The 27319-nt window shown below is 39.1% G+C and overlaps 1 protein-coding gene across 2 annotated transcripts; it reads left to right on the top strand.

The window, feature by feature from the left end:
- The first annotated feature begins 3088 nt into the window (after positions 1-3088).
- On the top strand, positions 3089-26617 carry Rab14 (RAB14, member RAS oncogene family). 2 transcript variants are annotated; one of them, XM_090330548.1, is made up of 8 exons: positions 3089-3283; positions 13758-13816; positions 14895-14948; positions 16216-16393; positions 22251-22317; positions 24684-24771; positions 25078-25108; positions 26215-26617. In XM_090330548.1, the coding sequence occupies exons 2-8, from the start codon at positions 13765-13767 to the stop codon at positions 26390-26392; spliced, it is 648 nt and encodes a 215-aa protein (XP_090186674.1). In that variant the 5' UTR covers positions 3089-3283; positions 13758-13764; the 3' UTR covers positions 26393-26617. The 2 variants fall into 2 exon arrangements, with proteins under 2 accessions (XP_090186674.1, XP_090186673.1); XM_090330547.1 differs by lacking the exon at positions 3089-3283 and adding an exon at positions 3923-3943.
- The last annotated feature ends 702 nt before the right edge of the window (positions 26618-27319 follow it).

The following is a 27319-nucleotide window of genomic DNA, read 5'->3' as shown; positions in this document are numbered from 1 at the left end:
AATAAGATTCTAGACATGAAGAAAAACATTGGTTGTTGTTGTTTCCTAATGAAACATGGCCTCTAAATGGAAATCTCCCATGTCTTTGGTTAGCTAATTGAAGGAAAACAAATAGTCTCCAGGGTTTTTCCTCAAAAAAAGTATCAATGTACTTTCCACTTTATGGGACTTTGCTGTTTGTCACTTTAGATTGTCACTCCTTCATAAGCCTCATGGGATTGTGCTTGGAGGTGTTAGTATGTAAGTGTATGGGGATATAAGGCACTGTTTAATGGACACACTTTTTCTTTTTAATTATTATTAGCATAGGTTAGCTATATAAAAGAGAATTCATTGTGATATCCCCACATATGTATACAATATATTCCAATTAGTCGCCTCCTATGTCACTTTCCTTTATCCTTCCTTCCTAATAAAACTTAAAATTTCATTGTTCTATTTTCATACTTATTGACAACCTATTTCAACATTTCTATTATTCCACCTTTGAGAAGCCCCAGCTCCTTCTCACCAGTACATGCTCGTGCCATTTCTTTTATTGAATATAGCAGTTGAATATAATGGTTGTATCCGTATGTAAATGTATTATAATTTGCTAGGACACTTCTCTAATAATAGTTTGTCTCATCATTTGCTACTACAAACAATATTCCCATTAACATTGTATGTTTTTACCTCCCTTTTCACAGAAACAGTTGTTTTGAAAAGTTAGCTAGAAATGTCGGCAGGTGTTTGGCACCTAATGCATGGTCCTTAATTATGCTGCAATTGGTGACACACAGTTTCTCCTAATTGAAAAAAATTGAGTCTTGTTTTAACAATTATTTCTACTCTTAGTAATTGAATTACTTAGGATATGTCCAGCACTCTGCATTCATATTTCCTTTCAAAACGGCATCAAAATGATGTCTTCAGTGGTAGTTTGGAATGTACATGGAAGCTGGCTGTGATTCTCTAAGTGCAAATAAAGGAGGCAGAATAAGAGTGTTTAGGAATGTGACTCAAGAATCACATTGTCACAACTGTGACAAGTCACAGTTGGTCAGATTCCAGTCCCAGAACTGCCAACTTTCACCTATATGGCTTTAGACTTGTATGAAACTCCATTTTTCTCATTAATGTAGTGGGTGAATATAGTAATGACTTTATAATAATGTTGAAAGGACTAAAGAAAATATACACGGATTGCTCTTGGCACCTAATAATTATCCGATCAACACAAATTATTCGATCAACACAAACAACAAGGAAAAGTTTCAATTCAAGTACCAATTGGATACACAGCAACTTTCTAGGCCATCTTTAAAAAGTTCATACTGAACAAGTAATGGCAATTGGCTCTCCTTCCTTCCTTCCTTCCTTCCTTCCTTCCTTCCTTCCCTCCTGCTACTCCTGCTCCTCCTGCTCCTTCTCTTTCTCCCTCCTTCTTTCCCTTATTTGGTACATGCTAGGTATATGTCCTACCACTGTGCTGTATTCTCAGTCTCAAAAATGTCTTGATTTCAAGAACATTATAAAATGTAACACCATGGCCAGGAGCTTGGCCTAGTGGTAGAGTGCTTGTCTAGCATGCACAAAGACCTGGGCTCGATTCCTTGGTATCACAGAGAAAAAGCCAGAAGTGGTGCTGGGGCTCAAGTGGTAGAGCTCTAGCCTTGGGAAAGCCCACGTACAGTGCTCAGGCCCTGAGTTCAAGACCCAGGACTAGCAAAAAAAAAAAAAAAAGATAACAACAAAATATTTAACAAATATGTAGTTTGAAGAAGAGACTTCCAAGCTGGAAGAGATTTGAATATATTCCCATATAACATCCATGCCTATTTGAAATTTTATTATATTCCATGCATGGTGCATACATTACCTTATTTAATTTTCATAAGGACCCATATGAGTTAGATAATGTTCCCATTATTTCTGCAGAAGAGCGAGGATCCGGGAAATCAAATGACACATCTAAGCCATCCCAATAGTAGGCTGCAGAAAAGGGATTTGTGCTAAGGGTTTTCTGAAAAGATTTGTAAATCACCACACATTTTATCCAATGAACTCTCATTTTTCCATTTACAAAGGGTGTTACATGCCAGCAGTAAGTTTGCATTTCCAGTTTTTTGAGGCAGAACCCCTTTATCCACTAGGTATTGAAGACCATGCTTAGGGTCCACAACACTTGTAGAGAATAACAAAGACTATTTTAAGGTCTTTTCAAGTCAAGAGAGGGGAAAAATAACTTGTACGTTGAAGAAAATGCCTTCCTGTATGTCAATTCAATCTATCAACACAGTGATAAAATATAATACGCAAAAAAAGAAAAAAAATAAATCTATATCCACAGCCAACAAGATAAAAATGTCCTATGCCCAAGAAAGTCACATCAAAGTCAACCCACTTTGTGGCTTAACTTTGTGGGGTGGTGCTCATCACAGAGGCCGCGTTGGAAGACGGCAGGTGGTGGTCAAGTTGTGAAAACATTAGTTCCCTCTTCTCTTAACAGGCACCCCTAAAGCGAGGTAAGAAGGGGCAGCGGTGAAACACGGTAGACATGGTCACTCCTAGCTGCGAGACACTGGACAAGTGACTGGGTCAATGCGAGCCAGCTGTGCCCCTGACAAAATGAGGTTTGCTCCTCCCTACGGATGGAAGCGATCAGCACAGACGTGTTGACTGGATGTCAGCACAGGATGAAAGTCCAGGAACAAGTAACGCTCACATTCAACACAGTTTAAAAGTCTCCAACAGCAACAGCCCTAAACTAGACGCAGCCTCGCCGGGATCCACGCGAACCAGCGTAGTTAACATCTCCCGGCCCCGGAGGACACGCGATTGCGCGTGCGTCAAGTACTTTCCCCGCCCCTTTAGGCGCCTTGGGCCAAAGTGGGCGGGTCTTGGCGGCGGCGCGATGAGCCCAGAGAGGGAGGACCGAGGAAGGGGCGTGGCCACCCGGCCGGCCTCCGCTACCCTCTTCCGGGCTCCTCCGGCTGCGCGCGCATCCTCCCCCCCTTCTTTTGTGGTCCGGCCCATTGCGAGGGTGACAGGAAACCCTGTGCAGGGAGCGCCGCCATCTTGGACCAGCCCGAGGAAGATCCTGAGGGAACCGCAGTAGCAGTCGCCGCCGTCACCGCTACTGCCGCCGCCGGCGCGTCTGCACCTCCGGGCTAGTCTGCCTCCCTGCCGGGGCCTCGGCCGACCGCCCCCTTCCCCTCTCCCGCCGCATCAGCACTGGTCTTCCTCGTCCTGAAGCCCCCCTCCCTCCCGGAAAGCTGCCCAGCCACCAGCAACCCCCCAGGTAACCCGGGCCTTCCGCAGTCTCCGTTCGGCCCCAGCCCGGCCCGGGTTCCGGCGCCGGGCTCCGCCGAGGAGTCGCGGTGGCACGGCGGCCCGCCCGGAGGAGAGCGGGCGGCGCCCCTGGCCGGGCCCCTCAGGCCGCGGCGCCGAGCCCGGCGGCGGTCGGCGGACCTGACAGGACGCTGTGCGGGGGCCTCCCGGGGGCCCCCCGCGCCTCCCCGGGTCCCTCGTGCACCCCGGCCGGCGGAGGGCCCCGCGGCCGCGGGAAGGGTGTGTTCCGGCCTGGTGTTCCCCGCCTCCCCGGCGCGGCCTCCGCAGGCCCCTCGCTGCCGCCGCCCGGGCCCGCAGCCGGCTGACCACCCCCGCGGTGTTTACCCACGCGTGCCGCGCCGTCTGGTCACCCAGGAGCCCCCGACGTGGCGTTGCCACCCCGCAAGGCCGCGTCGGCCCCCGAATACAAAAGCCAGCAGTGGCACCCGGCAAGCCTCGCCGGCATCTTGGACTAGCCCGCCCCGGTGTCCTTGCCCTTGTCGCTGTCGTTAGCCAGTCCGTGGACCCCTCTTGGGGACAGGGTCGATGGGTCCACGCTTGCGAGCTTCTGGTTGTAGTGAGACCCCCATAAGGCTCGTGGTCATTCTTGAAGGCCCAGAAACAACAGAAGGTAGAGAGATAATCAAGGGAAAAAAGTTGGGGCGTTTCTAGAATTTAAGAAGAGGTGCAACAAGAATGTTTCTCCAGGGTTTGCACTGTACGGTGGTGCCAGGAACGGATTCGGTGTCCCCATCCGTGCATGCTTTACCTCATGCAGTTCTGGGAGAGAAGGCTGAGTTATCCTTATTTTATAAGGGGGTGAGGATGGGAAACGGAGGCCTGAAGTTGTGATACAGATGGCTAAGGACGGTATAAACAAGCCTCTTCCACACGGTGGCTGGTGCATTCCACACTACACTCAGATTTAGACCAGGGTGCAACCCTGCCTGTGTATAGTGGCAGCTTAATTCCTTTTTTTTCCTGTTTGCACGAGATGACAGCCAATTACCCTTTTGTGACCTAAGGTCTTCTCATTTCAGACCTGTCACAGCCAGATCTTTAGTCTCATGACCTCAGAGGCAGAATTTCCATTTTATATATGAAAAAAACAGTTATGCAGAGGGCAGGTACTTTGCTTTTGGTCCACCAGCAAGAAAATGTCAGAAACTCATTCAGTTTACTATTTTCTGCTGTACTATAAAGTTGACTAATAATTGCATTATTGTAGTAGTTCCAGCTACTTTTAGGTGATTATTTATGATAATCATTCTTGATGATGGTTATTGATGATAGATTTGACCTTGCAGTAATCATAACTTTCATTTCTCTTTCCTGGCAAGCCTTTCCATGAAAGTTTTGCTTCTTAATTCAGCTTAATGAATTTACTTGCTCTTGTCTTGAGGCATGGAGTTAAGATTGTGAAGTTTTGTGGCCTAGGATTCCTTCTCCAGTTCTGCTACTTCTCGGTTAAATGATCCCTAACCTCTCAGATCCAAGGTCCTTATCTGTAAAGGTCTTTATCTATAATTGCGCCTATATTTTAAAGAGTTGTTTCAAGGATTCAATGAGGTTTAAAGAAAGCACTTGGCACATTGCTTTGGCATATAGTTTTTGTCCCAGTGCCTGTAACATTGCTAAGGCACACATAATAAGTAGTTGGTATCTGTTGAATGAATGAGAGGAGCATGGCTTTTGAGCCCTGTACTTGATTCCTAGCTCTCCACTGAGTAGTATACAACATATAACATGAGTAGGTCATTTCTCTGACCTGGTTTCCTTATTTGTAAAATACTTACATAGGATTAGATATTGTGTGAAGTAGTAGGGATATATAATAGACACTTTTAAAGATGTGAGGCCTTAGGTTCTAGTGGCTATTGTAAAAAGTCCTTGCTATTAAACTTACATTTAAAAGGCTACTTTAAATTTTTTTGTGTTAAATTTTTACAACTGTTGCATAGTTCAACTTTGCAACAGAATTTGGAGTGTTTTTAAAACATTTATAGCTATCAAGTACTTTGCATGACTTTAGTAAGGTATGTAAGAAAAATTACGGCTGTTGAGAGATTTCTTTTTTTAAAAAGTCGGAGCCATTTTTGTATGGTTAAAAATAGAGGCTACTAGGAACACTGTATTTTACTTATAAAACTCTTTTATTCTAGATAATTTAAAACTTACACAAGAGCCAAGTGCCAGTGGCTCATGCCTGTAATCCTAGCTACTCAGAAGTCTTGAGATTTGAGGATTGTGGTTTGAAGCCAGCCTATGCAGGAAAGTCTGATCTCTTATCTCCAATTAACCACCAAAACTTTTTGAAATGGAGCTGTGGTTCAAGTGGTAGAGTGCTAGTCATGAGTAAAAGAGAGACAACACCCATGCCCTGTGTTCAAGCACCAGGAGTGGCAAACCCCTAAAAATCAAAACTCATAACACACAAAGTAATATACTAAACATTCATACACCATCAGCCAGTGTCAATAATGATCAGCTTATTAGGTCATTCTATGTACACTTTTCTTCTCCACACTAAATTCTGTTAAAGCAATCTTGACATCCGTAACATTTTTACCATTACTAATTCTGTTTAGTAGTAAGTGGAAGTTTTTGTTTGTTAGGTACTTATGTGAACAAAGGGATGGTTTGAGAGTACTTTTATTTCCTCCTCTCAGCATCCCACCATACTAGATGGCACACTAACCAAATCCAACTATGTTTTTCTGATCTGCATTAGTTGACATAAAAATGTGACGTTAAATGTCTTGCAAAAAGTGAATTGGTTTTTTCTTTTTTTCTTTTTAAGTGTCTTCAAAGTGGATGAGTGATATTCAGAGGTTATAGTACTGTTGTGGGAAGGAAATTGACTGCTCATTTGATTAAGTTATTAGATTAACTATAGAAATTTTGTGTTCATCTAAATGACAAATTGAGTAGCATTTTTCCTTTCCTCTAAGCACAGAGTGTTTCTATTCTTGAGCTCTATGGAGACAAGAGACAGTGTTGTCTTATTTGATCGCATCAGTACTGTCAGAACTTATGCTAAAGACTTTATTTAGATGACCAGGAATATTTAGTGGGTTGCTTTTTTCCTGTTGTCCTGAATCAGTGTTCTAAGGAATAGAATAAAATAGATTTAGAACAGACACAGTAAGGAATTAAACTACAAAAAACATTGAAAAAAAATGCCCTCCATTATTGGGTGTTGATTATTATTTTGAGGTCATTTGTATGGATGGCTTCATAGCCATATTAGTGAATACAGAAATAATGTCAGAAATGCTATGAACTTTAGTTTCCTTTCTGTGATGGTACTGATATTTGAAAGCAGGCCTTGGTTTCTGGCTTAGAGCAGAAGTTCCAACACTTGAGCCACACCTACAGTTCCTCCCTTTTACTGGTTAATTAGAAATGAGCATCTCTTGGATTGTCTGCCTGGATTGGACCCGAAATCTTGATCTCAATCTGATTGGCCAGGATTAACCTGCACTTGGTTATTTTAAACTGAATCACATACTAGAATTAAATGTAAAACTTTAAATAGATAATAAGTGGTATACTTTACATAGTATGGATTCAATAGCTTGTGCATTTTAGAACATATTGCCAAATATAGTACATGCTCATAAATTACTGCAGAAGTAAATAAAGAAAGCTAACCATTTTCCTTTTCTACTTAGGCCAGGTTATTATGTGTTTCCCTCCATATTTTGTATATACAAGGTTTTTGAGTGTATTTAAAAATGAGATATGCAGTCTCACAAAATTCGGCAACATGATTTTTTTTTTCACTTAACAAATGGTGGGTATATTTCCACATCAATGTCTATAGATCTGCTTTTAAAAAGAACTGCATACATATTAGTTCATAATTCAGTCTCCATAAGATTCACTTTATCCAGTCATTTCTTGGTTGGTGGAATTATAGACTGTTTCTATTTTTATGCTGTCAAAATAGTGTTGAATGCGCTTTAACCTGTTCTGTATTCGGAAGCTTTTGTTTCTATTGACTATCTCTTAAGTGGATTTCTGGTCTAGTAGATGATATGGATAATAATGATGATTGTTATGGAGGTGCGGATGAAACCCAGGTCCTCACACTGGATTATTTTTAAGATGTTTTGTACTGATAAGGTTCCCAGAATGTAGCATTATCGCAATACGTGTGCAAGTGTCTATTGGCAACCTTTAAAATTAATCATTTATGTTTGTATAATCGTATTTGGGGAGATATCTGATTCTTGTCATAATACTTAGGTTTAATACATATTTAGTAATAATCATTTAGATTTCAATGTACTGAGATAGAAACATGGCCATAATTTTGTTAATTGAAAGCAACATGTTTCATGTTTTTTGCATTGGCATACCCCATCTTTAAATATATTTCTCACTTTATCAGTATTCATGTTTAAGAGATGTAGTTGAAAAATCCTTTACTCAACCAGTATTAAACACAGTTTAATGTTTAGAAAAAGTACCTCTTGAATATAGAGTACAGTTGTTGGTTCTTCTGCATTTTCTTTTCTCTTGACAATGGGAAATTTATTAGTTTACTGTGTATGCCTTTGATAAGCTACTTTAGGTAGGGAAAAATCAAGGAATCGGGTCTTTGGGTTTAAGTTGTCGCTCTACCACTTACTAACTTTGTAACTGAACGAATTAGTGAATTTTTTTCAGATCTCAGTGATAGCTCTACAGAGTTGTGAGAATTAAGAATTATATAAGTTGGGGTGATCACTAGTGATTCACACCTGTAACCCTGAAGACTGAGGCTCAAAGCCAGCTTGGTCAGGAAAGCTTCTAAGACTATTAACTCCAAAAAGCTAGCCTTGAACAAAAAAGGTTAAGGACAGTACTCAGGTCCTGAGTTTCCCCAGAAACAGAGTGTGTGTGTATGTGTGTGTATGTATGTATGTATATGCGTACACACACTGTGTAAGACAGTGTAGGAAAAAGTAGTGCAGATGGTTTATATGGTTTGTTCTCAGATGTTCCTTCCCCTAAGAAACTTTACATTTAATACTGTTATTCTGAATCTAGTTGTAGGTTTTTTTTTTTTTTTTTTTGTTAGTCATGGGACTTGAGCTTGGGTCCTAGGCTCTGTCCCTGAGCTTTTGTGCTCAAGGCTGGCACTTATGCTCTGATCCCACAGCATTTCTTCAGTTTTCTGGTGGTTCATTGGACTTTCTTACCTGGCTTGGAACCATGCTACCATCTCCAGGTCTCAGCCTCCTGAGTAGCTAGGATTACAGGCATGAGTTATTGGCATGAATCCATAGACCATTTCTGATTTATTTTTTTGGACAGTTGAATTTTCAGAGTAATTAGACTTCCCCATAAATAATAGGTTTTTTTTCTCCTTCTTAAGTTAGGCAACATTATATTTTTTGAAATTGATGTTTCATGTTCAAGAAATAAGATTGAGAAGTCATTTGTTAAAGCAATATTAAAGAGTTATAATTCTACTTTTTGGCTAGATATATCTATGAACTATGAGAATATATTCGATCAGAATAAGAGAGGACTTTCTTGAAGCATTAGAAGTTTAAGCAAGCTTAAATGGTTTTCTCTACTTCTGCTTTAGGGTTTATCTCAGAAGATATTTAATTAATGAATATTTATGTGACAACTATATGTGTATATAAGTTAGTACAACTAGAATGGGTTATAATCTCATAATTACTGGTTTTTGTTGTTGGTGTTGTTTTGTCAAGGGGCTGGAACTCTGAGCCTGGGTGTTGACCCTGAACTGTTTGCTCAAGGGTATCACTCTACCACTTTGAGCCACAGCTCCACTTTTAGTTGTTTTGGTGGTTAATTGGAGAAAGAGTCTCAGACTTTCTTGCCTTAAGCTGGCCTTGAACTGTGATCCTCAGATCTTAGCCTCTGAGTAGCTAGGATTACAGGTGTGAGCCACCAGCATCTAGCATGATTGTTCTTTAGAACATTTGAATTTGCATTTTGGAACTTTTTGAGGCCACAATTGTTATGTGTTTGTATGTAGATATATACATATGCAACCATACATACATACACATCTACGTATGTAATTGGAGATTGAACCCAGAATACTGTACATGACATACTGTCTACCACTGTGCCAAGGCCTATAGCCTGTCATTTTAATGTAACAAAGTAGAAGGAAGCAGTATATATACAGTTCAGTGTCAGTTTTAAAAGGGAAAAAAAAAAGAAGCTCAAGGAGAAAAACTCTAGGGAAACTAACTAAAAAGTAACTAAGTGATTACTTTGACTTAGAATAAGGAGAGTTTTAGAAACCATCCCCCCAGCCTTTATGCTTTAGTTATTTTTCAGGTAGAGTGTCAGTATATTATCCCTGGGCCAGCCTGGACTTCTTCCTACTTGTACTTATTACATAGCTATCTTACAGAAAGTGTGCCACCATGCTCAGTTTTTTTATTTTTTGTTTTTGAGACAGGGGTCTTTTGCCCTGGCTGGCCTTAAACTTGGATCCTCCTATCTCTGCCTTTCAAGTAGCTATGACTACAGGTGTGAGCCACTATGCTTGACACTTTAAGGAACATTTTTAGGGGATGGAGTTTGGCCTAGTGTTAGTGCTTGCCCAGCATGCATGAAGACCCGGGTTCAATTCCTGGGTACCACCTACATAGAACAAAGCCGGAAATGGTGCTGTGGCTCAAGTGGTAGAGCTCTAGCCTTGAGAAAACCCAAGGACAATACTCAAGCCCTGAGCCCAAGCCCAGGACTGGCAGGAAAAAAAAGACAAAAGAAACATTTTTATCAAAGATTAAAAAAACAAACCATTTTCATATATTTAGCTTTTGGTTTGGCATCTTAGACTTAAGACCAAGCTCATTTAAAAAGTGCTTTCATTATTATCCTTTTTTTTTTTTTTTGCCAGTACTGGGCTTGAGCTCAGGGCCTGAGCACCTGAGCACTGTCCATGGGCTTTCCTCAAGGCTAGAATTCTACCCTCAGCCACCATACCACTTCTGGCTTTTTCTATGTATATAGTACCGAGGAATCAAACCTGGGTCTTCGTGCATGCTAGAAAGGCACTCTATCACTAAGCCAAACTCCCGGCCCCTCGTTATTATTCTTTTGGCTAGTACTGGGGTTTGAGATTAGGACCCTTAACTTGCTAAGTTTTTTTGCTTGGCTAGTGTTCTGCCACTTGAGCCACACCTCTAGTCTAGCTTTTTGGAGATGATGTCTCTTAACACTTTTTTGGCCGGGTTGGCTTAGAATTGTGATCCTCCAGGTCTTAGCCTTCTGAGTAGCTAGGATCATACCCGGGGACTGTCTCTTAAAAGTTTTGATTCTCTGGCAATGAGGTGAAAGTTAAATGTTCAGAATTGGTCTAACCAGAAAAACGTCTCAGAAACTGGTTAAGGGAGTTCTTCATGATGTTGGAGATTGATTGTGTGTTACAACATGTCAAGCTGCACTGTTAGAGTAAGACTTGGACTGAATGTAATATAGAGTGAAATGTGAAGTGGTGGGTCAGTAATTTACTTAGGGCAATTGAAGATTTCCTAGCACACACCTGTTGTTCCAGCTTTTAGGAGACCAAGGCAGAAGAAGCACAAATTTGGAGCCAGCATGGGAAGACTTGGCCTCAAAAAATAATTCCTCTTCCTTGATAATTTTATAAATATCCTTCCTGTTTTAGCCTGCTTTAAAGAGTAATCATGAAATTATAACCCTACTTCTAGTAAATTTTATTATATAGAAATTATATTTGAAATATGGTACATACTGAGGTATTAATTTCATGAAAGGAATTCATTTTTTTGTGCTCGTACTGTGGCTTCAGTTCTCGATCTGGGAATTGTCCCTGGGCTCTTTTATTCAACTACAATTTTAAGCCACTGCATCACTTCTGGTTTTCTGGTGGTTAACTGGAAATAAAAGAGTCTCTTGGACTGTCCTGCCCAGGCTGGCTTTGAACCGAGATCCTGAGATCTCAGCCTCTTGAGCTAGAATTAGAGGTGTAAGCTATTGGCACCTGGCTTAGTAAAGGAATTTTTTCCCTGTTATATCAAATATCTAGCTTGTGTATAATCCAATTTTTTAAAAAAACACTGAATTAAAATTTAAAGTTATGATATAAAAAGAATGCATATTTTTCCTTAAGCTGAAATCTGATGAGAATAAACTGTCAACAGTATTGTTTTTCTGCTACCCAGCATATGTGCGAGATATACAGAGCACTCATGAATTACTTGGAGAGGTTGAGACTGTTGCCTAGGCTGGCCTCAAGTTCCTGAATATAAGTATAAGTAGTCTTTCTTTCTCGTGACTCCAGAATTTTTGGGACTATATGCATGTATTAGAATTAGAAACATACAACTTACAATTTTTTTAATTGTTAAAAGTAGAGAATTGAGGTTGATTTTTTGTTTAGCATACATTTATAGTATGGAGGGGAATTATACACTGATATTTCCATACATACATACAGTACATTTTGAACAAATTCACCTTTTCTACTATATTTCCATTTCTCCCTGCCTAGAAATGAGAATTCTTTGGGTCAAATCTACTCGATTGTAAGAAATGGGTTGTGATCTTTTGAAATACCTTTTAATTTATAAGCATACAAATTTTGCAGTTTTAGGGCACCGGGAGTTTGGCCTAGTGGTAGAGTGCTTGCCTTACATGCACAAAAACCTGGGTTCGATTCCTTGGTACCACCTACATAGAAAAATGCCAGAAATGATGCTGTGGCTCAAGTGGTAGAGATCTAGCCTTGAGGAAGCCCAAGGACAGTGCTCAGGCCCTGAGCTCAAGCCCCGGGACTGGCCAAAAAAAAAAAAAAAGTAAATTTTAGCTGGGTGCTGGTGGCTCATGCCTGTAATTCTAGCTACTCAGGAAGCATGAGGATCATAGTTGGAGCCATTTTGGGCGAAAAAGTCCCAGCTGAGGTTCTTATCTCCAATTAACCACTCAAAAACTAGAAATGGTTTAAGTGGTAAAGCACTAGCCTTGAGCACAAAGAGGCTCAGGGACAGCACCCAGACCCTGAATTCAAGCCTCACAACTGACAAAGTACATTTTATAATGTTACTTCTCAACCAGAGTATTATATGGCAAGGAGTTCCTGTGTTAATCTGAAAAAGTCCTATATTAAGTTGAGATAAGAAATTATCAATAAGAAATTTAATCTTGGTATTCAAAAATATGCTTGCTGTTTTTTTTGGATGCTCTGCTAACTATTGATTTAGAGTGTAATGCAGTTGTTTCACATTTATAAGTTAGTACTTTTTATGCTGTCCTGTTTAAATCCACAGTTCTGAACAAGTAGACCACCTGTTACTTGATCAGTTAATGGAAAAGGATCTTGAGGATGCCTAGAGTTTGGTCTAGTGGTAGACTGCTTGCCTAGCATGCATGAAGACCTGGGTATGATTCCTCAGTACCACATACATAGAAAAGTCGGAAATGGTGCTGTAGCTCAAGTGGTAGAGTGCCTGCCCTGAGTTCAAGCCCAAGGACTAGCAAAAAAAAAAAAAAAAAAAAATTCTGGGCTGGGAGTTTGGCCTAGTGGTTAAAGTGCTTGCCTAACATGCATGAAGACCCGGGTTCGACTCCTTGGTACCACATACATAGAAAAAAAGCCAGAAGTGGTGCTGAGGCTCAAGTGGTAGAGCTCTAGCCTTGAGAAAGTCCAAGGACGGTGCTCAGGCCCTGAGCTCAAGCCCAGGACTGGCAAAAAAAAGAAAAAAAAATTCTGTGAGCTGTGTGCGGTGGCTCATGCCTGTAATCCTTGCTACTCAGGAGGCTGAGATCTGAGGATCAAGGTTCAAAGCCAGCCCAAGCACTAAAGACTATGGCACTCTTATCTCCAATTAACTACTAGAAAATCGAAAGTGGTGCTGTGGCTCAAGGGGTAGGGTGGTAGCTTTGAGCTGAATAGTTCAGGGATACTACCCAGGCCCAGAGTTCAAGCCCCATGACTGACCCCCTCCCCCCCCAAAAAAAATAAATCAGTGGATAGTATAAGAGAATATTGAAGTATTGATTCAAGAGAATATTGTTTTGATCAATTTGGGAATATAACTTTACTGCCTTATTGTAACCAGCTTTGTGTTTGAACTCACCGTGCTTCATGTTTCATCTTCACATTTCTTCCTTTCTTTTATTCTTTCTTTTTCTTTTTTTTTTGGTCTGCCCTGGGATTTGTCCCTCAGCTCTTTAGCTCAAGGCCCTACCACTTAGGCCACAGCGCCACTTCCAGTTTTCTGGTGGTTAATTGGAGATAAGAATCTCATAGTCTTTAGAGCCTGGGCTGGCTTTGAACCATGGACCTCAGATCTCAGCCTTCTGAGGACTGATTACCAGTGTGTGCCACTATCATCTGGATTTGTATTTATATTTTCTTTGAATGTGTAGTGATGGTCAGTTTAGATAACTTGGGTGGATTTTTTTAATTTCTGAAGTAACATTGTTTTCTTTGTTTCTAGTGCCACCATGGCAACTGCACCATACAACTATTCTTACATCTTTAAGTATATTATTATTGGTAAGTTTATTTAACTTATACTCTTATTGACATGTGAAACATTTACTATTAATATTTAAGTATACCAGTTCTATAGAAGTAATTTTCTCACTTCAGAGCTTAAATCTCCTTTAACAAAGATAAAATACCTTTTGCATTGTAACTTCGGGTACTTTTGTAATCTTGTGCTAAGTACTAGTGAAGTTGATGTTGTTCTTGAAGACTGCTAGAAAGCTTATTTATTCTAGGACTAGGATTCATTTCCTAACAGTGCTGAAATATTCCAAAAATAATATGAAAATTCTCAGGTCCCATTGTATTCCAAGAATTGGTAGAGTTTTGTTCGATTCAGAGTAAGTTGTACAATGTACAAAAAGTGTAATATTGGTGCTTTCCCTTTAAATTTCAAGATTTTGTTCCAATTAAATCTAAATGCCATTTATCAATGCACAGTTGTAAGATTACAGTTTAAAGCCCACTTGTTTTTCAGTGAGTTCTTTAAAAAATTTGTTCTAATGTTGACTTTATGTAATTTTGTTACTCTCTTTATCATGGGTTACAATTGCTGCAGCAGAGCCAGAGATACCTGTTCTGTTATAGTTTCCATATAATGTAAAGATTTTCCTCTTTTGGAATTCTCTAAGAAATAGGAGCTAATGAGTCAGGCTTCCAAATTTGAACTTGTAATTTTTTGCTTGCTATATATATTCTACCTCATTTGTTGCTCTTTTGCTTCTATAATAAATTCCAAGGGAGTGGGGTTAGGGCAAGCTTGAAATAAGTCAAAGTAAAAAATATTACTGTAATAATTTTTCTGTTACTAAGCTTTTTCATTTTGTATCTATTTATTAGACATAATTCATAACACATTTTAATCACTAGGAAAAGTTAGAAATGGTCAATTGGCACGTATCAGTGAAAACTGATCTGTGTATCTTTTGAATTCATTATGAGAGAAACACAAGTTTTCTAACTGCCCCCAGAAACTTGTGATGTGGTGTGGCAAGCGTATGGCAGTCACTACATAGGATTATAAGAGCATATAATTGAGAAAGAAATATAATTGCCACTTGAACCTTTCTTCTTCTTTTTTAAACAGGGGATATGGGAGTAGGAAAATCTTGCTTGCTTCATCAATTTACAGAAAAAAAATGTAAGTTCAGTGTGTGAGGTAAAACATGAGTAACTTTGTTACACTTTTTTTAACAAGCGTAATCTTCAGGATCCTTCATGCATTTAATTATGACCGTTGTCAATATTTACACTGATATCTTCAGATGCTGATTTTTTAAATAGGTACAGGTAGGATGGAATATTTTAATAAAGTGATTTTTTAAAAGTGTATAAACAAAGTCAAGTTTAAATAATCTCTCTTGTTCTGTAGATAAAGATTAGTTTATGAGTCATTTCCTGAATATTCCATGTCAATTAATGCATTTAAAATATTTAGAATGAAATTGTTTATATATTTATAGCTAGTTGATAAAGAATCAGAGATAACTCTTGGATGATAGGGGGAAAGGGTGTATTTGTTGTAACTGATACACTAAAAGTAGCTGAAATTTTTTAGAGTATTTGAAATTATTTCTATGATACTAAGCACAGAAATTAGTTGTAACACTTTATGAAATGTCCATCAATATGTGCACTTGTACTTAAAGAATAGTGAGATAGGGGCCAGGAGGGTAGCCTGGTGGTAGAGTGCTTGCCTAGGATGCACGAAGCCCTAGGTTCAATTCCTTGGTACCAAATACTCAGAAAAAGCTGAAAGTGGCATTGTGGCTCAAGTGGCAGAGCACTAGCCTTGAGCAAAAGTGTCCAAGGACAGTGCCTAGGCCCTGAGTTCAAGCCCCAGGCCTAAACAGTGAGATAGGTTTTATATCACCAAATCAAGAGGAAAGGACTACTTAGTCTATGGCTAAATGTGGTGAATCTCTTTGAGACACTGATAATAGTCTTGACTAACAAATAGAGTCCCCACAACCATCGATCATTCTTATAGTTAAAGATTGCCAGAAGGTTGAAATAGTGTAATGGAATTGTGATTTATTTATTAAATTCTTAGAGTTTTAGTTAGAAAAATTTTAATTTAGTAGCAAACAAACCAACCAGTTTCTGAATCTAGTCACTGCTTGTTTTGTAAATAACATTTATTGGAACACAGCCATTCTTATTTTATTTGTTATTTATGACTGCTTTTATGCCTCAGGCTGAGTTGAGTAGTTGTGACTGGAATCATTTGGCCTACAAAATGTAATACTTAACTGATTCTAGTCCAGCCACGTTTCTTGTTGATCTTCGCTGTCACGCCTCTTCCCTCCCCCTACAAACATAATCAATCATTGGATTATTCAGTGAATTTTCTCCCACTAGTCTTTGGAATTTTCTGAACATTGGGATATTATTTTTACCCTTAACAGTTATGGCTGATTGTCCTCACACAATTGGTGTTGAATTTGGTACAAGAATAATTGAAGTTAGTGGCCAAAAAATCAAACTGCAGATTTGGGATACAGCAGGACAGGAGCGATTTAGAGCTGTTACACGAAGCTACTACAGAGGAGCTGCGGGTGCACTTATGGTGTATGATATTACTAGGTAAGAGGTGAATAACTTTTCAATTTTCATACTTAGGAGTAGGAATCTATTTTGGACAATGCGAGCTTTTTAAAAAATTGATTTAGGTATTCTTTAGTTTGTAGTTAGATAATTGTAAATAAATTTATTTGGGATATATGGTTTCTCTAAATTCCTGTATAAAACTTAAAAATTTTCTTTTCTGAAGTTGATATGCTTGAAGGAAGGCTTTAGGAGATGGTGGGTGGAATTCTGAAAACCAGATGTGTCTAAGGCATTTTCTCTTTAGCCTTCAGTGTTAAAATTTCTGGAAATCAGTCAGCTGAAGAGTGAAATATGATGTTTTGCTAGTTTAGCATGGTGGACTATGAAAGTTCTTAAGCTTTCTCTTCAGGCTAAAAGTTGCTATTTGAGATATCTGAGATTTTTTTTTAGGTGGTGGTTTATGTATAACAGTTGAGTATTTAATTAATTCATTTACTTATGTTCTTTTTTGCCCTAACGTGTATTGGAGTGAGTTTAGTCAACATGTGCCTGGCACTAGTGCCGGTAATCATAATTGTACAGCAAACTGAGACTTGACATTTGGAGTTCAAAGCCATAAAAGCCCGTGAGACTCTAATCTCCAATTAACCATCAAAAAGCCACAAGTAGAGCTGTGGCTCAAGTGGTAGAGTGCCAGTATTGAGTGAAAAGGCTAAAGGGCAGTGCCTAGGCCCTGAGTACCAGCTACTCTCCCTACCCCATATCCCCATTCCCCCAAATAATATTGACATGGTTATTTCTGGAAACTCAAAGCACACCTGATAGTCATGCCTGTAAGCCTGGCCTTGGTAGGCAGAATGGGAAAGACTGGGTTAGGGCAGCCAAACAGCATATGTAAACAAACTGGGAGTGGTGGCGCAGTCTGTGGTGACAGCTGTTTTGGCATAAGTAGGAAGATGGTAGCCCCTGGCAGAAATTTGAGACCCTACTTGTAAAACAACTAGAACAATAAAAAGGACTGGGGACATTGCAGAAGTTGTAGAGCTTGCTTGCAAAATTCAAGGTCCTGAGCTTAAACCAATGTTACTCCCCTAAAAGCTGATTAAAGAAAAGAGGTTTGAAGGTGCAGTAGCTCACGCCTGCAATCCTAGCTACTCAGAAGGCTGCCATCTGAGGATAGAGGTTCAAAGCCAGCTTGGGCACTAATCTCCAATTAACCACTAGAAAACTGGAAGTGGTGCTGTAGCTCCAGGGATAGGGCGGTATCCTTGAGCTGAAGAGCTTGGGGACAGTGCCAAGGCCCAGAGGCCAAGGCCCAGAGTTCAAGCCCCACAACCGACCAGAAAAAGGTTTGACTTTGGAGGACATGGACAGGTATGCCTCTTCATTTGCCCTGTGACTGTTTATTAAGCTAGAAAACCTTTCATGTTAAGGGGAAGCACTGGTCGAAGGCAGCATGACTCTTTAGCAAAGGGAGCTTTGTTTATCATTACTTTGAACTATATTTTTGTTTGATAAATTCTTCACATTATTTCCTCAAGAGTCACAGACAACCTCTATAGTAAAGAAATTTACTATTTAACTTTGCTTAACTTGGCAGCTTCCTGAGTTTTTATTGAGGAAGCCACTTTGAATAAAGATACCTTAGAATAAGAATAAAGATAATAAAGATAAAAAGCTTCAGTAAATTCTTAGAACTAGATGGTCTTGGATGAAATAAGTTTTAATGCTCTTCATGCAGTGGGCCATTGGTGACATGGTCAATCAGTGGTGTTGTCACTATTGAAGAATCTGGCCATCTATGCTGAGCTGTCTCATTTTATGGGTTCTATGTTTCTGAAGATTTCATGTAATTAAAAGTTCTCTGTCCGCTAGGCACCCCCGGTGGCTCATAACTGTAATCCTAGCTACTCAGGAGGCTGAGATCTGAGGCTCACAGGGCTAAACCAGCTTGGGCACAAAATTTCGTGAGACTTTATTTCTAGTTAACCACCAGAAAAATGGAAGTGGTGCTGTGGCTGAGTGGTAAGATGGCTAGCCTTGAGCTAAAGAGCTCAAGGACAGTGCCCAGGCCCAGAGTTCAAACTCCAAGACTGACCAAAAAAAAGCTCCATGCATTATGTTTAAATGTGATAATGTGCATGTTTACAGTATAATTGGCTTTTGCTTTAAGTGCTTTAGATGAAAATAGTTGATGGGAATGTCTATCAGCTGATGAATGGACAAACATTTCAGTGTGTCCATATGATGAAATTTTTTTTTGCTATAAAAAGAAATGAAGTAGTGAGAATGATATATGTTATAGGTAGATTGAGAAATTATGCTAGATCAAACCAGACACCAAAGGTCATATAAATATATGATTCTGCTTATGGCATGACATACAGAATAAGCAAATGTCTGGTGGACAGAATTGCAAGGCTTGAGGAGTTAATGGGTTCAGGGTTTTGTCTTTGAGGTCCTATAAATGTTCTAGAATTAGATAGTGATGATCAATGCTCAGCTTGGTGACATACAACACCTAAAATATATATATATTTTTGCCAGTCCCGGGGCTTGAATCCAGGGCCTAGACACTGTCCTTGAGCTCTTTAGCTCAAGGCTAGCCATCTTACCACTTGAGCCACAGCACCACTTCTAGCCTTTTCTGTGTATGTAGTACTGAGGAATTAAACCTAGGCCTTCATGCATGCTAGGCAAGTACTCTACCACTAGGCCGCATTCTACCAGTAGGCCGCGCTCCTGGCCCTAAATTCTATACTTTAAAATGGGAATATATTGTTGGGCACGGTGGCTCATGCCTATAATCCTAGCTACTCAGGAGGCTGAGATCTGAGTATCAAGGTTCAAAGCCAGGCCAGGCACAAAAGGACCTAAAACTCTTTTCTCCAGTTAACTTCTAGAAAATGGAAAGTGGGGCTTGGGCTCAAGGGTAGGGTGGTAGCCTTGAGCTGAAGAACTCAGGAACAGCACCCAAGCTGAGTTCAAGCTCCATGACCCACAAAAAAAAAAAAAGGTACTATGTTGTGTTCATTGTGTCTCAATATAACTTGTTGAAAGAACGACACTTCATGCCTTATAAATGGATGCTTTCTTGACTCTGGCACTTTATACTGACAATTGATATTGGAGTTATGATCCCTCCCCTCTTTGATTAATCCTTGACATTTTGCAAACCAACTATAGTCAGTACAAGTGCTCTTTCTGCCCCCTCCCTTTCCTCCTTTTCTTTTTTTAAAATTTTACTTTAATGTTGGGGTAATACATAGAGGGGTTACAGTTATATTCATCAAGTAGTGGTTGTATTACTTTTGAATCTTTCCCTCTTTCTTCTTTTCCTTTTCCCCTTGCTTCTTAGTGCCATTTTCACATATTTACATTGAATAGTATGTCTTGAATTACCCCCTTTTCCTCTTTTTATTTGTCTGCTTCTTACCCTAAAGCCTCACACCACTAGATAAGATGTATGTTTCAGCCTCCTGGCATTCATTTTCTTAAGCTATTACTTGTTCACACAATGACAATCTACCCCTGCATATACCGTACTTTAGTCAGTGTGTGTGTTCATGTATGTATGCCTGTTGCCCTGGATGCGTTTTCATATATGATTATGCTTTAGGTCTAACTTCCACATAGAAGAGAAAACATGTACCCTTTGTTTCTCTGAGTGAGACTTAACAATTCCCCCCCCCCCCCAGGTTTATCCATTTCAAGGGTACTTTTGTAAATTGACAGCAAAGCTTTTAAGTTTTGTTCAATCTGATCTCCAACCCAAAGTTAGGAATAGTTTAGCTATTTTTTTGAAAGCATTAGTGCCTTAAATTAGTGAATACTAGAATGATACTATATTCATAGATTTAAAATTACAATGAATTTTTTTGAGAGGGTGATTGTGGGGCTTGAACTCAGGGCCTGGGTTCTGTTTCTGAGCTCTTTTGCTCAAGTCTAGTAATAAACCATGTTGCCATTTCCAGTTTTCTGGTGGTTAATTGGAGATAAGTGTCTCATACTTTTCCTTGTCTGGGCTGGCTTTGAACTGATCCTCAGCTCACAGCCTCCTATGATTATAGGTTTGAGCCACCAGCACCCAGCCTGCTTTGACATTTAAAAATTCATCACAATTAATTATGTTTCGATTTCCTGACATTTGTGTAAGAAGTAGAACATCATACTTGTATATGCCAATACTACAGATTTGGACAGTGAGTCAGTAGGTGTTACGGCTTGTACTTTTGCTGGGTTGGGGGGTACCTTTGAGCTTGGTAGGCAGGCACTCTACCCCTTGAGCCAACCCCCTTTTTATTTTAGATAACTTTTGTGGAAAGGATCTGATGATTTTTGCCCAGGGTGAGTCCTGGACCTCAGTCTTCCTAAGACTCTTGTAGTTGGGGCTCTAAGCATATAGCCACCGTGCTTGTTAATTGAGGTGAGATCATGCTAACTTTTTGCCTCCTTTGGCTTAGAGCCATGACCTTTTCAGTTTTCACCTCCTGTAAGGCTAAGATTCTAGGATTGAGACCTTGGGCTTTCCTCTCACCCCAGTCCCCATCAGTTACTCCTCACACTAGGTTTTGAATTCAGGGCCTTGTTCTTGCTTAGCACTTCATTACTCGAGTCACACTTCCAGTGATGTTCATGTGTTTTTGGACCTCTCCTTAGATTAGTCACTTTTTAAGTGAGGAAGATATATAATGTTCTGAGTCATTTTTATCTTTAATAATTTTATTTTTGGTTGATTTTATTTTGTATAATATTGTGTTTTACATTCTAATTAAGCCTATCAAAAGTCAAATGCAATTATTAACTCCAGTAAATCCAAAATTGAAAGATTAACTTATAAATTATTTACATGTATATTTGATGTATTTTGGCTGACTTGGCTAGTACAGATGATAAGTGTGAGTGTTTAAAATTTTGAATAGAGAAAATTTTGAGTAGAGATTGTGTAGTCTCAATCTCTAAATAATTTAACTGTGAGGTAAATGACAGTACCAAGTTATTATAAATTTCCTTTCTGAATTTCCAGTGAGATGTACTCACTTTTTATAGTACCATACACCTGTAATTCCAGCACTTGGGATGCTGAGTCAGGAGAATCAGGAGATTGAGACCAGCCTGGGTTACATAGTAAGGAAAAGAAAAATAACTTAATTTTGATTTCTGATTAAAATTAAAATTTGAAAGCAGAAGTAAACACGTTTCCCATAGAGTATACTATTGACTTAGCAATTTATATACTTAGTTTCCATTTTGTTATTTAAAATCTAAATGATTTTAAAATAATGCTAGTTTCAGTCTGAGATTGAAAATCTTACTAGATTTTTTTCATGCTGGTGTTGGGGCTTGAACTATCCTTGAGTTTTGTTTTTTTCCTCAAGTCTAGGGTTCTACTATATGAGCCACAGCTCTACTTCTAGCTTTTGGAGAGTTAATTGGAGATAAAGAGTCCCATGGCCTTTCCTGTCCTGGCTGGCTTCAAACTGCAATTCTTATATCTAAGCTTCCTGAGTTGCTAGTGTTATAAGTGTGAGCTATTGGTCCCTGGCTCCACTTTAGGCTTTTAAAAGTCTGTTTTCTGTGTTCCTTGCTTAATTAATGGTCTATTTAAATGTAAACAGCTTACTTCTGACATGTCTTAAGCATAATTGTTGAATATTGTATTACTTAAAAATGAGTTTGAGGCCAGATGTGGTGCATAATTGTAATTTCAGCACTTAGGAAGATTGAGAGTTGAAGCCAGCTTGGTCTAAAAGAAAAAGTTCTCTCCAAATTTTGTGGTTGTGTTTCCTTCAGAGAAACTAGTCAAAATAGAAATATACTTCGGGGTTTTTTTTGTTTGTTTTAATGGCAATTGTGTATAGATGTCAACAAATTTAAACTTTGATTTTTACAGAAGAAGTACATATAACCATTTAAGCAGCTGGTTGACAGATGCAAGGAATCTCACCAATCCAAATACTGTAAGTTAAATTACATCTTACTGTATAAAAAAACAAACAGGAAAGCCTTGTTCTTATAGGTTTGAGTGTTTGAGTATTATGGATGAGGTACTACCGCTTCAGTTATTATTTTTGTGTTTTCTGTAGTGGTGGGGATGGAACCCTAGGGCTTTATGCATTGTAGGCAGTCTTACCAAGCCATGCCCCCATTCCCAGTTATCTTGATTTTATTCTTATATTAACTGAAGGAATCACAATTTTTTTTTCAATTCTTGTCTCAGGTATATCATTTTATTATGTTTGATTTTTATTACATTTGTGGTTTAAAATGAAATGATTTATGAATGGGGTGGCAATCTCATGTCAAGTGGAGACTAATCTTATGGAAGTCTGCAGTCATTTTATGACTTGTTACTACATCAGAGGAAACTGGGGAAAACATAAGAGATCTGTTCTTTTAATTTCATATGGATTTGTAATTAACCTGAATAAAATTTCAACTGCATGTGAATTTATACTCATTTCAATAAAATTTCAGTTAAAAATAAAAGGCATTTTGTATGCTTTAAAAAAATAATCAACTTCTTAACCAAGAAGACATCCTGAGATTTTAATGTTCTTGTCACCACACTAGACATTGCAGAAAACAAAGATGAACCTGTGTCCTTGGTCCCTAAGGTGATAGTTGGAGAGAGAATTAGAGAACCAGCAGGTATATAGATAACTGTGTTGCAAAGCAGACTGAGAATGAATTAGACACAAAGTGTAGTAAGATCAGGGTGAGTAAGGTCAGCTGGAGAAATCAAATTTATGGGTTTGTGCAATATTAGCCTGACGTTGAAAGTAAGGTGTCATTAGGTAGTTAGAGGGAATTCCAGGAACAGTAGGGGAACTCCACTAAGCTGTGACTTACTGAGCTTCTTAAGAACAAGCCTAGCAGAAGCTACGTAGATGTACACTCAGTGGTAAGATTTGCTTTACTAGGAACAGCAGTCTAATCATAATTCAAAGTTAGTTAACAATGTATACCAGCAACGTGCTTGGAACTTTGCTTCCATTTTCATACTAAACCTGCTATTGGTGTACAATAACCTAGAGATGAATAGTTAGACATTGACTGTCCATCCATCTGGCCATGGACAGGTGAAAAGTGAAACAGTGTATGTCTATACTGTGGAAAACTGGTAGCCACTCACTACATACTGGTGAGGTGTTGACCTATGCAACGACTTAGACACATCTCTAAGGCGTTGAGTTAAAAAAAATTGTAGAATGTATGGTTATAAACTTGAAGGTGGTGACAGATAACTATGTTGGTGACAAAACTGCATAGAACTACATTTTTGTATAGCCTCACACACAAGAGAGTCTGTAAAAATAGAAATGTAGGTGCTGTGGATTCTACCTATGTCAGTTTCCTGGTTTTGAGATTATATTGCAGTTAGATAAGTTGTTACCATTGTTGTATGCTTGAAGGGTACTTAGGATCTGTCTTACTTTCTTTGGAGTCTATACATAAATAAAAGGCTGAGTATCATTCATCATGGAAGGCCCATGGACTACTGTAGTAAAAATACTAGTCCTTTCACTCCTACCTCATTTTATACTCTGAAATATACAGGTGTTGTTTTTGTTTTTGCCAGTCCTGGGGCTTGAACTCAGGGCCTTGGCACTGTCCTTGGACACTTTTTTGCTCTTCTCCAGTCATGTGCCTGTTTATATGCACAATTTGAGCTTACTTTGTAGCCTTTTTATAGATTCCCTTAGCTAATCCACTCAGATATTCTGTGCATAGGACTGACTATATGTGCAGTAACTATAGTCTGTGGGAAATGTTTAACACAGTCTGTTTTTTTTAATGATTTGCAAAACCAAGACTGCTTTTACTTCTTTTTTTTTGGGGGGGGGGCAGTCCTGGTACATGAACTCAGGGCCTGAGCACTGTCCTTGTGCTTTCTCAAGGCTAGAGCTCTACCACTTGAGCCACAGCACCACAGCACCACTTCCAGCTTTTTTTTTCTGTGTATGTGGTACCGAGGAATCGAACCCAGGTCTTCGTGCGTGCTAGGCAAGCACTCTACTACTAGACCAAACTTCTACCCCTGTTTTTACATTTTAAGGGTGTATTAAAGCAAAGGGCAAAAGGGGTCCCCACACTTGAAAACAGATCTTAAAGATTATCAACATTTCCGCCCAAGTCCACTGATGAGGTCCTTCCAGGTCCTAATGCCTTTATGCCTCTGTCGTTCCTGGATAATGCTACTTCTTTGATTCCCTTTTGAACTTAGTTGTCTTTTTGTTTGGTCAATATTTTTGAATTAGAATTTTCATGTTTGATTTACAGTGGTTCCTTATTTTAAGAGATATTTCTTTTGATCACAAACTAGGTAATAATTCTCATAGGAAATAAAGCAGATTTGGAGGCACAGAGAGACGTTACATATGAAGAAGCCAAACAGTTTGCTGAAGAAAATGGTGGGTTTCTTTTAATGATTACACTTGGGAAAGTTTCTGAGAAAAGGTGGGATTTCATTAGTATGGATTATTTTAACAGTTTTTAAAAAATGTAAATTCGAAAATCTTAGTAAGGAATAAAATGTGTTATGAGACGAATGTCAGGAGGAATATACTTATTTCACGACAGGTCCTATATTGCAGAATTACATGCTCTTATAATAAAATACTGTGGTAGGAGTCCTGACAGCGCCTAGATAGTTCCAAGGGAATGTTCTTGTGAATTACTTTGAAATGTTCTAATTATAGTCTGGATTTTATTTTTAGGCTTATTGTTCCTTGAAGCAAGTGCAAAAACGTAAGTTTGTTTCACTTACATAGGTTTCAGTTATATTCAGTTTCTAAATATAGGACTATACATATATACACACATATATGTGCATATGTAGCATGTGTATATCATATATACATATGTATATTCTATGTATGTGTGGTATGTATACTTTATCACATATACGTGTATAATGCTTAGGAAAGGAAGATAATCAGCAGACATCTCTTCCTCTTATTTCAAAATAATGTGATTTGTTTTTATTATGTAAAAATTATACCTGATTACGTCCATTGGTAATCCAGGTTAATAAAATCGTTTACATTTTAAAAATGTTTCCCTTTTGTAACTGCAGTTGAGTTTGGCATCTGAGACCCATGTCTAGTTTGGCCAGCCTGTTCATATAGTGATAGTTCATATCACCTTAAGAAGCATAACTTAACCTAAGCACAGGTGGATTATGCTTGTAATCCTAGCTATTTGGGTGGCTAAGATTTGAGGGTTGTGTAATCTCCAGTTAACTATCAAAAAGCCAGAAGTGGAGTAGTGCAAGCCCCAGGACCTGCACTAAGAAAAATCAAGAAGCATAGCTTAGAAATAGTGTCTAGTCAGAAACATAATTGATATTTTATGATTGAACTCTCCTTCTGGTCCCAAGTCATCATATCATGTGTTGTCACTCTTGCAGTGGCAAGGAGTCACTAACAGTGCTGTTTGTGTGAAGTCTCAATAGAACTGAAGGGTGAACATGGCATCCATGGCTGTGCCATGCCACATGATAGAAACAGCACAGTGGATGCGTGGCTTCCCAGATGATACCCTAGAGTCCTGTTCAGCATGTTTGGAAGACTGTTGTGTCACAGAAACTGCCAGTTATGTTGTATTTGTTAGCATGTAACATTTTAGTGATTAGAACAAGCAAGGTGTTTAGTGCTGCTTTATATATGCTTTCCATAGGAAACATTTTCCATGTTATTCTCTTAGCTCAGTGTTTTGATAATCTCTTATTAGATGGTAGTGGCTAATTTGAGGACATCATGTCATTTGATTAAAGGTTTAAGAAGGTTAGTGTATAATGTCTTATGTTTGTAGCAATCTGTGGTCCTGAAGTAACACTGTCCATTGCTTCTTAGGGGAGAAAATGTAGAAGATGCTTTCCTTGAGGCTGCCAAGAAAATCTATCAGAACATTCAGGATGGGAGCCTGGATCTGAATGCTGCCGAGTCTGGTGTACAACACAAACCCTCAGCCCCGCAGGGAGGACGGCTAACAAGTGAACCCCAACCCCAGAGAGAAGGCTGTGGCTGCTAGTGACCTCTTTGCCATGGCCCCTCATTTGACCTTTCACCTCTGTCTGTTGGAAGCAGTACTTTTTACTGCCTGTTGTCTTCTGTACATCTTACTGGGTTTAATTAAAAAAGAAAAAAACAACTCTATTGTAAAAAACAGTTTAACACAATACTAAACTGCTAAACAACTAGATGTAATCAGGTTATCAAAGGCAAGTAGAGTAATAAATCTCTCCTGCATGGTAAATCTAGACTTTTTTTTCCCCCCTCAATCGTCCTCGTGATAGGTATATGTCACCAATCTATGATTTAAAACTGAGCACTGATGCTGGACTTGATGATTTTTACCCTTCCCTTTTGGCAAGGCTTTGTCGCACTGTACGGTTTAATTTGATATCTTCAGCCTTTCTCTTGTCTTTTAACTGTTCAAGTATGGCTGTTGTAACCAGTAGTTCATTGCAAAGAAGTGACTTCCGGTGGTAGAGAAGGGGTTCTATAACTGCTTTGGTTTTGTTTTTGTTGGATAAATTGCCTACTGTAGGGGGCAACATTTTCTTGATGAGATTTGCTTCTGTCTTGGCCTTGCACAGGAAAAATATCTTTTCTCTTGTGCTTTATCTTCCCCTCCATACCATTTTATCCTTTTCTCTTTTAACAGAAAGTAAATATGTATAAAATTTGAAGGAACTGAACTAACTACATTGTGTATATTATTTTAATGAAGAAAATAAATTGATTACTGGCATTGGAGCAGTATAAAATACCATTTTGTACAGTATGACCTATATGTGACCATGCACCCCTTCCATTTCACACGAGAAGCTCACAGGTGGCGCCGGCTCTACTCCCGGGTGCTAGCAGTTTGGGGACATGCTGGAGAAGCTTCTAGCACTGGCGGATTAACACTAGCAGATTGCATTCCATCTTTACACTGTGGCTCACCTGCTGA

Source organism: Megascapheus bottae, chromosome 3, assembly GCF_031878675.1.
Source record: "Megascapheus bottae isolate mThoBot1 chromosome 3, mThoBot2.hap1, whole genome shotgun sequence".
NCBI classification, from domain to species: Eukaryota; Metazoa; Chordata; class Mammalia; order Rodentia; family Geomyidae; genus Megascapheus; species Megascapheus bottae.
Note: the sequence above shows the minus strand (reverse complement) of the source record. Positions and strands in the feature narration are given on the sequence as shown.

Coding starts and splice junctions, on each gene's coding strand:
- Rab14 (XM_090330548.1), top strand. CDS start 13,765: ATGGCAACTGCACCATACAACTATTCTTACATCTTTAAGTATATTATT. Junction 16,394..22,250: donor ATGGTGTATGATATTACTAG/GTAAGAGGTGAA, acceptor TGATTTTTACAG/AAGAAGTACATATAACCATT. Junction 24,772..25,077: donor ACAGTTTGCTGAAGAAAATG/GTGGGTTTCTTT, acceptor TTTTATTTTTAG/GCTTATTGTTCCTTGAAGCA.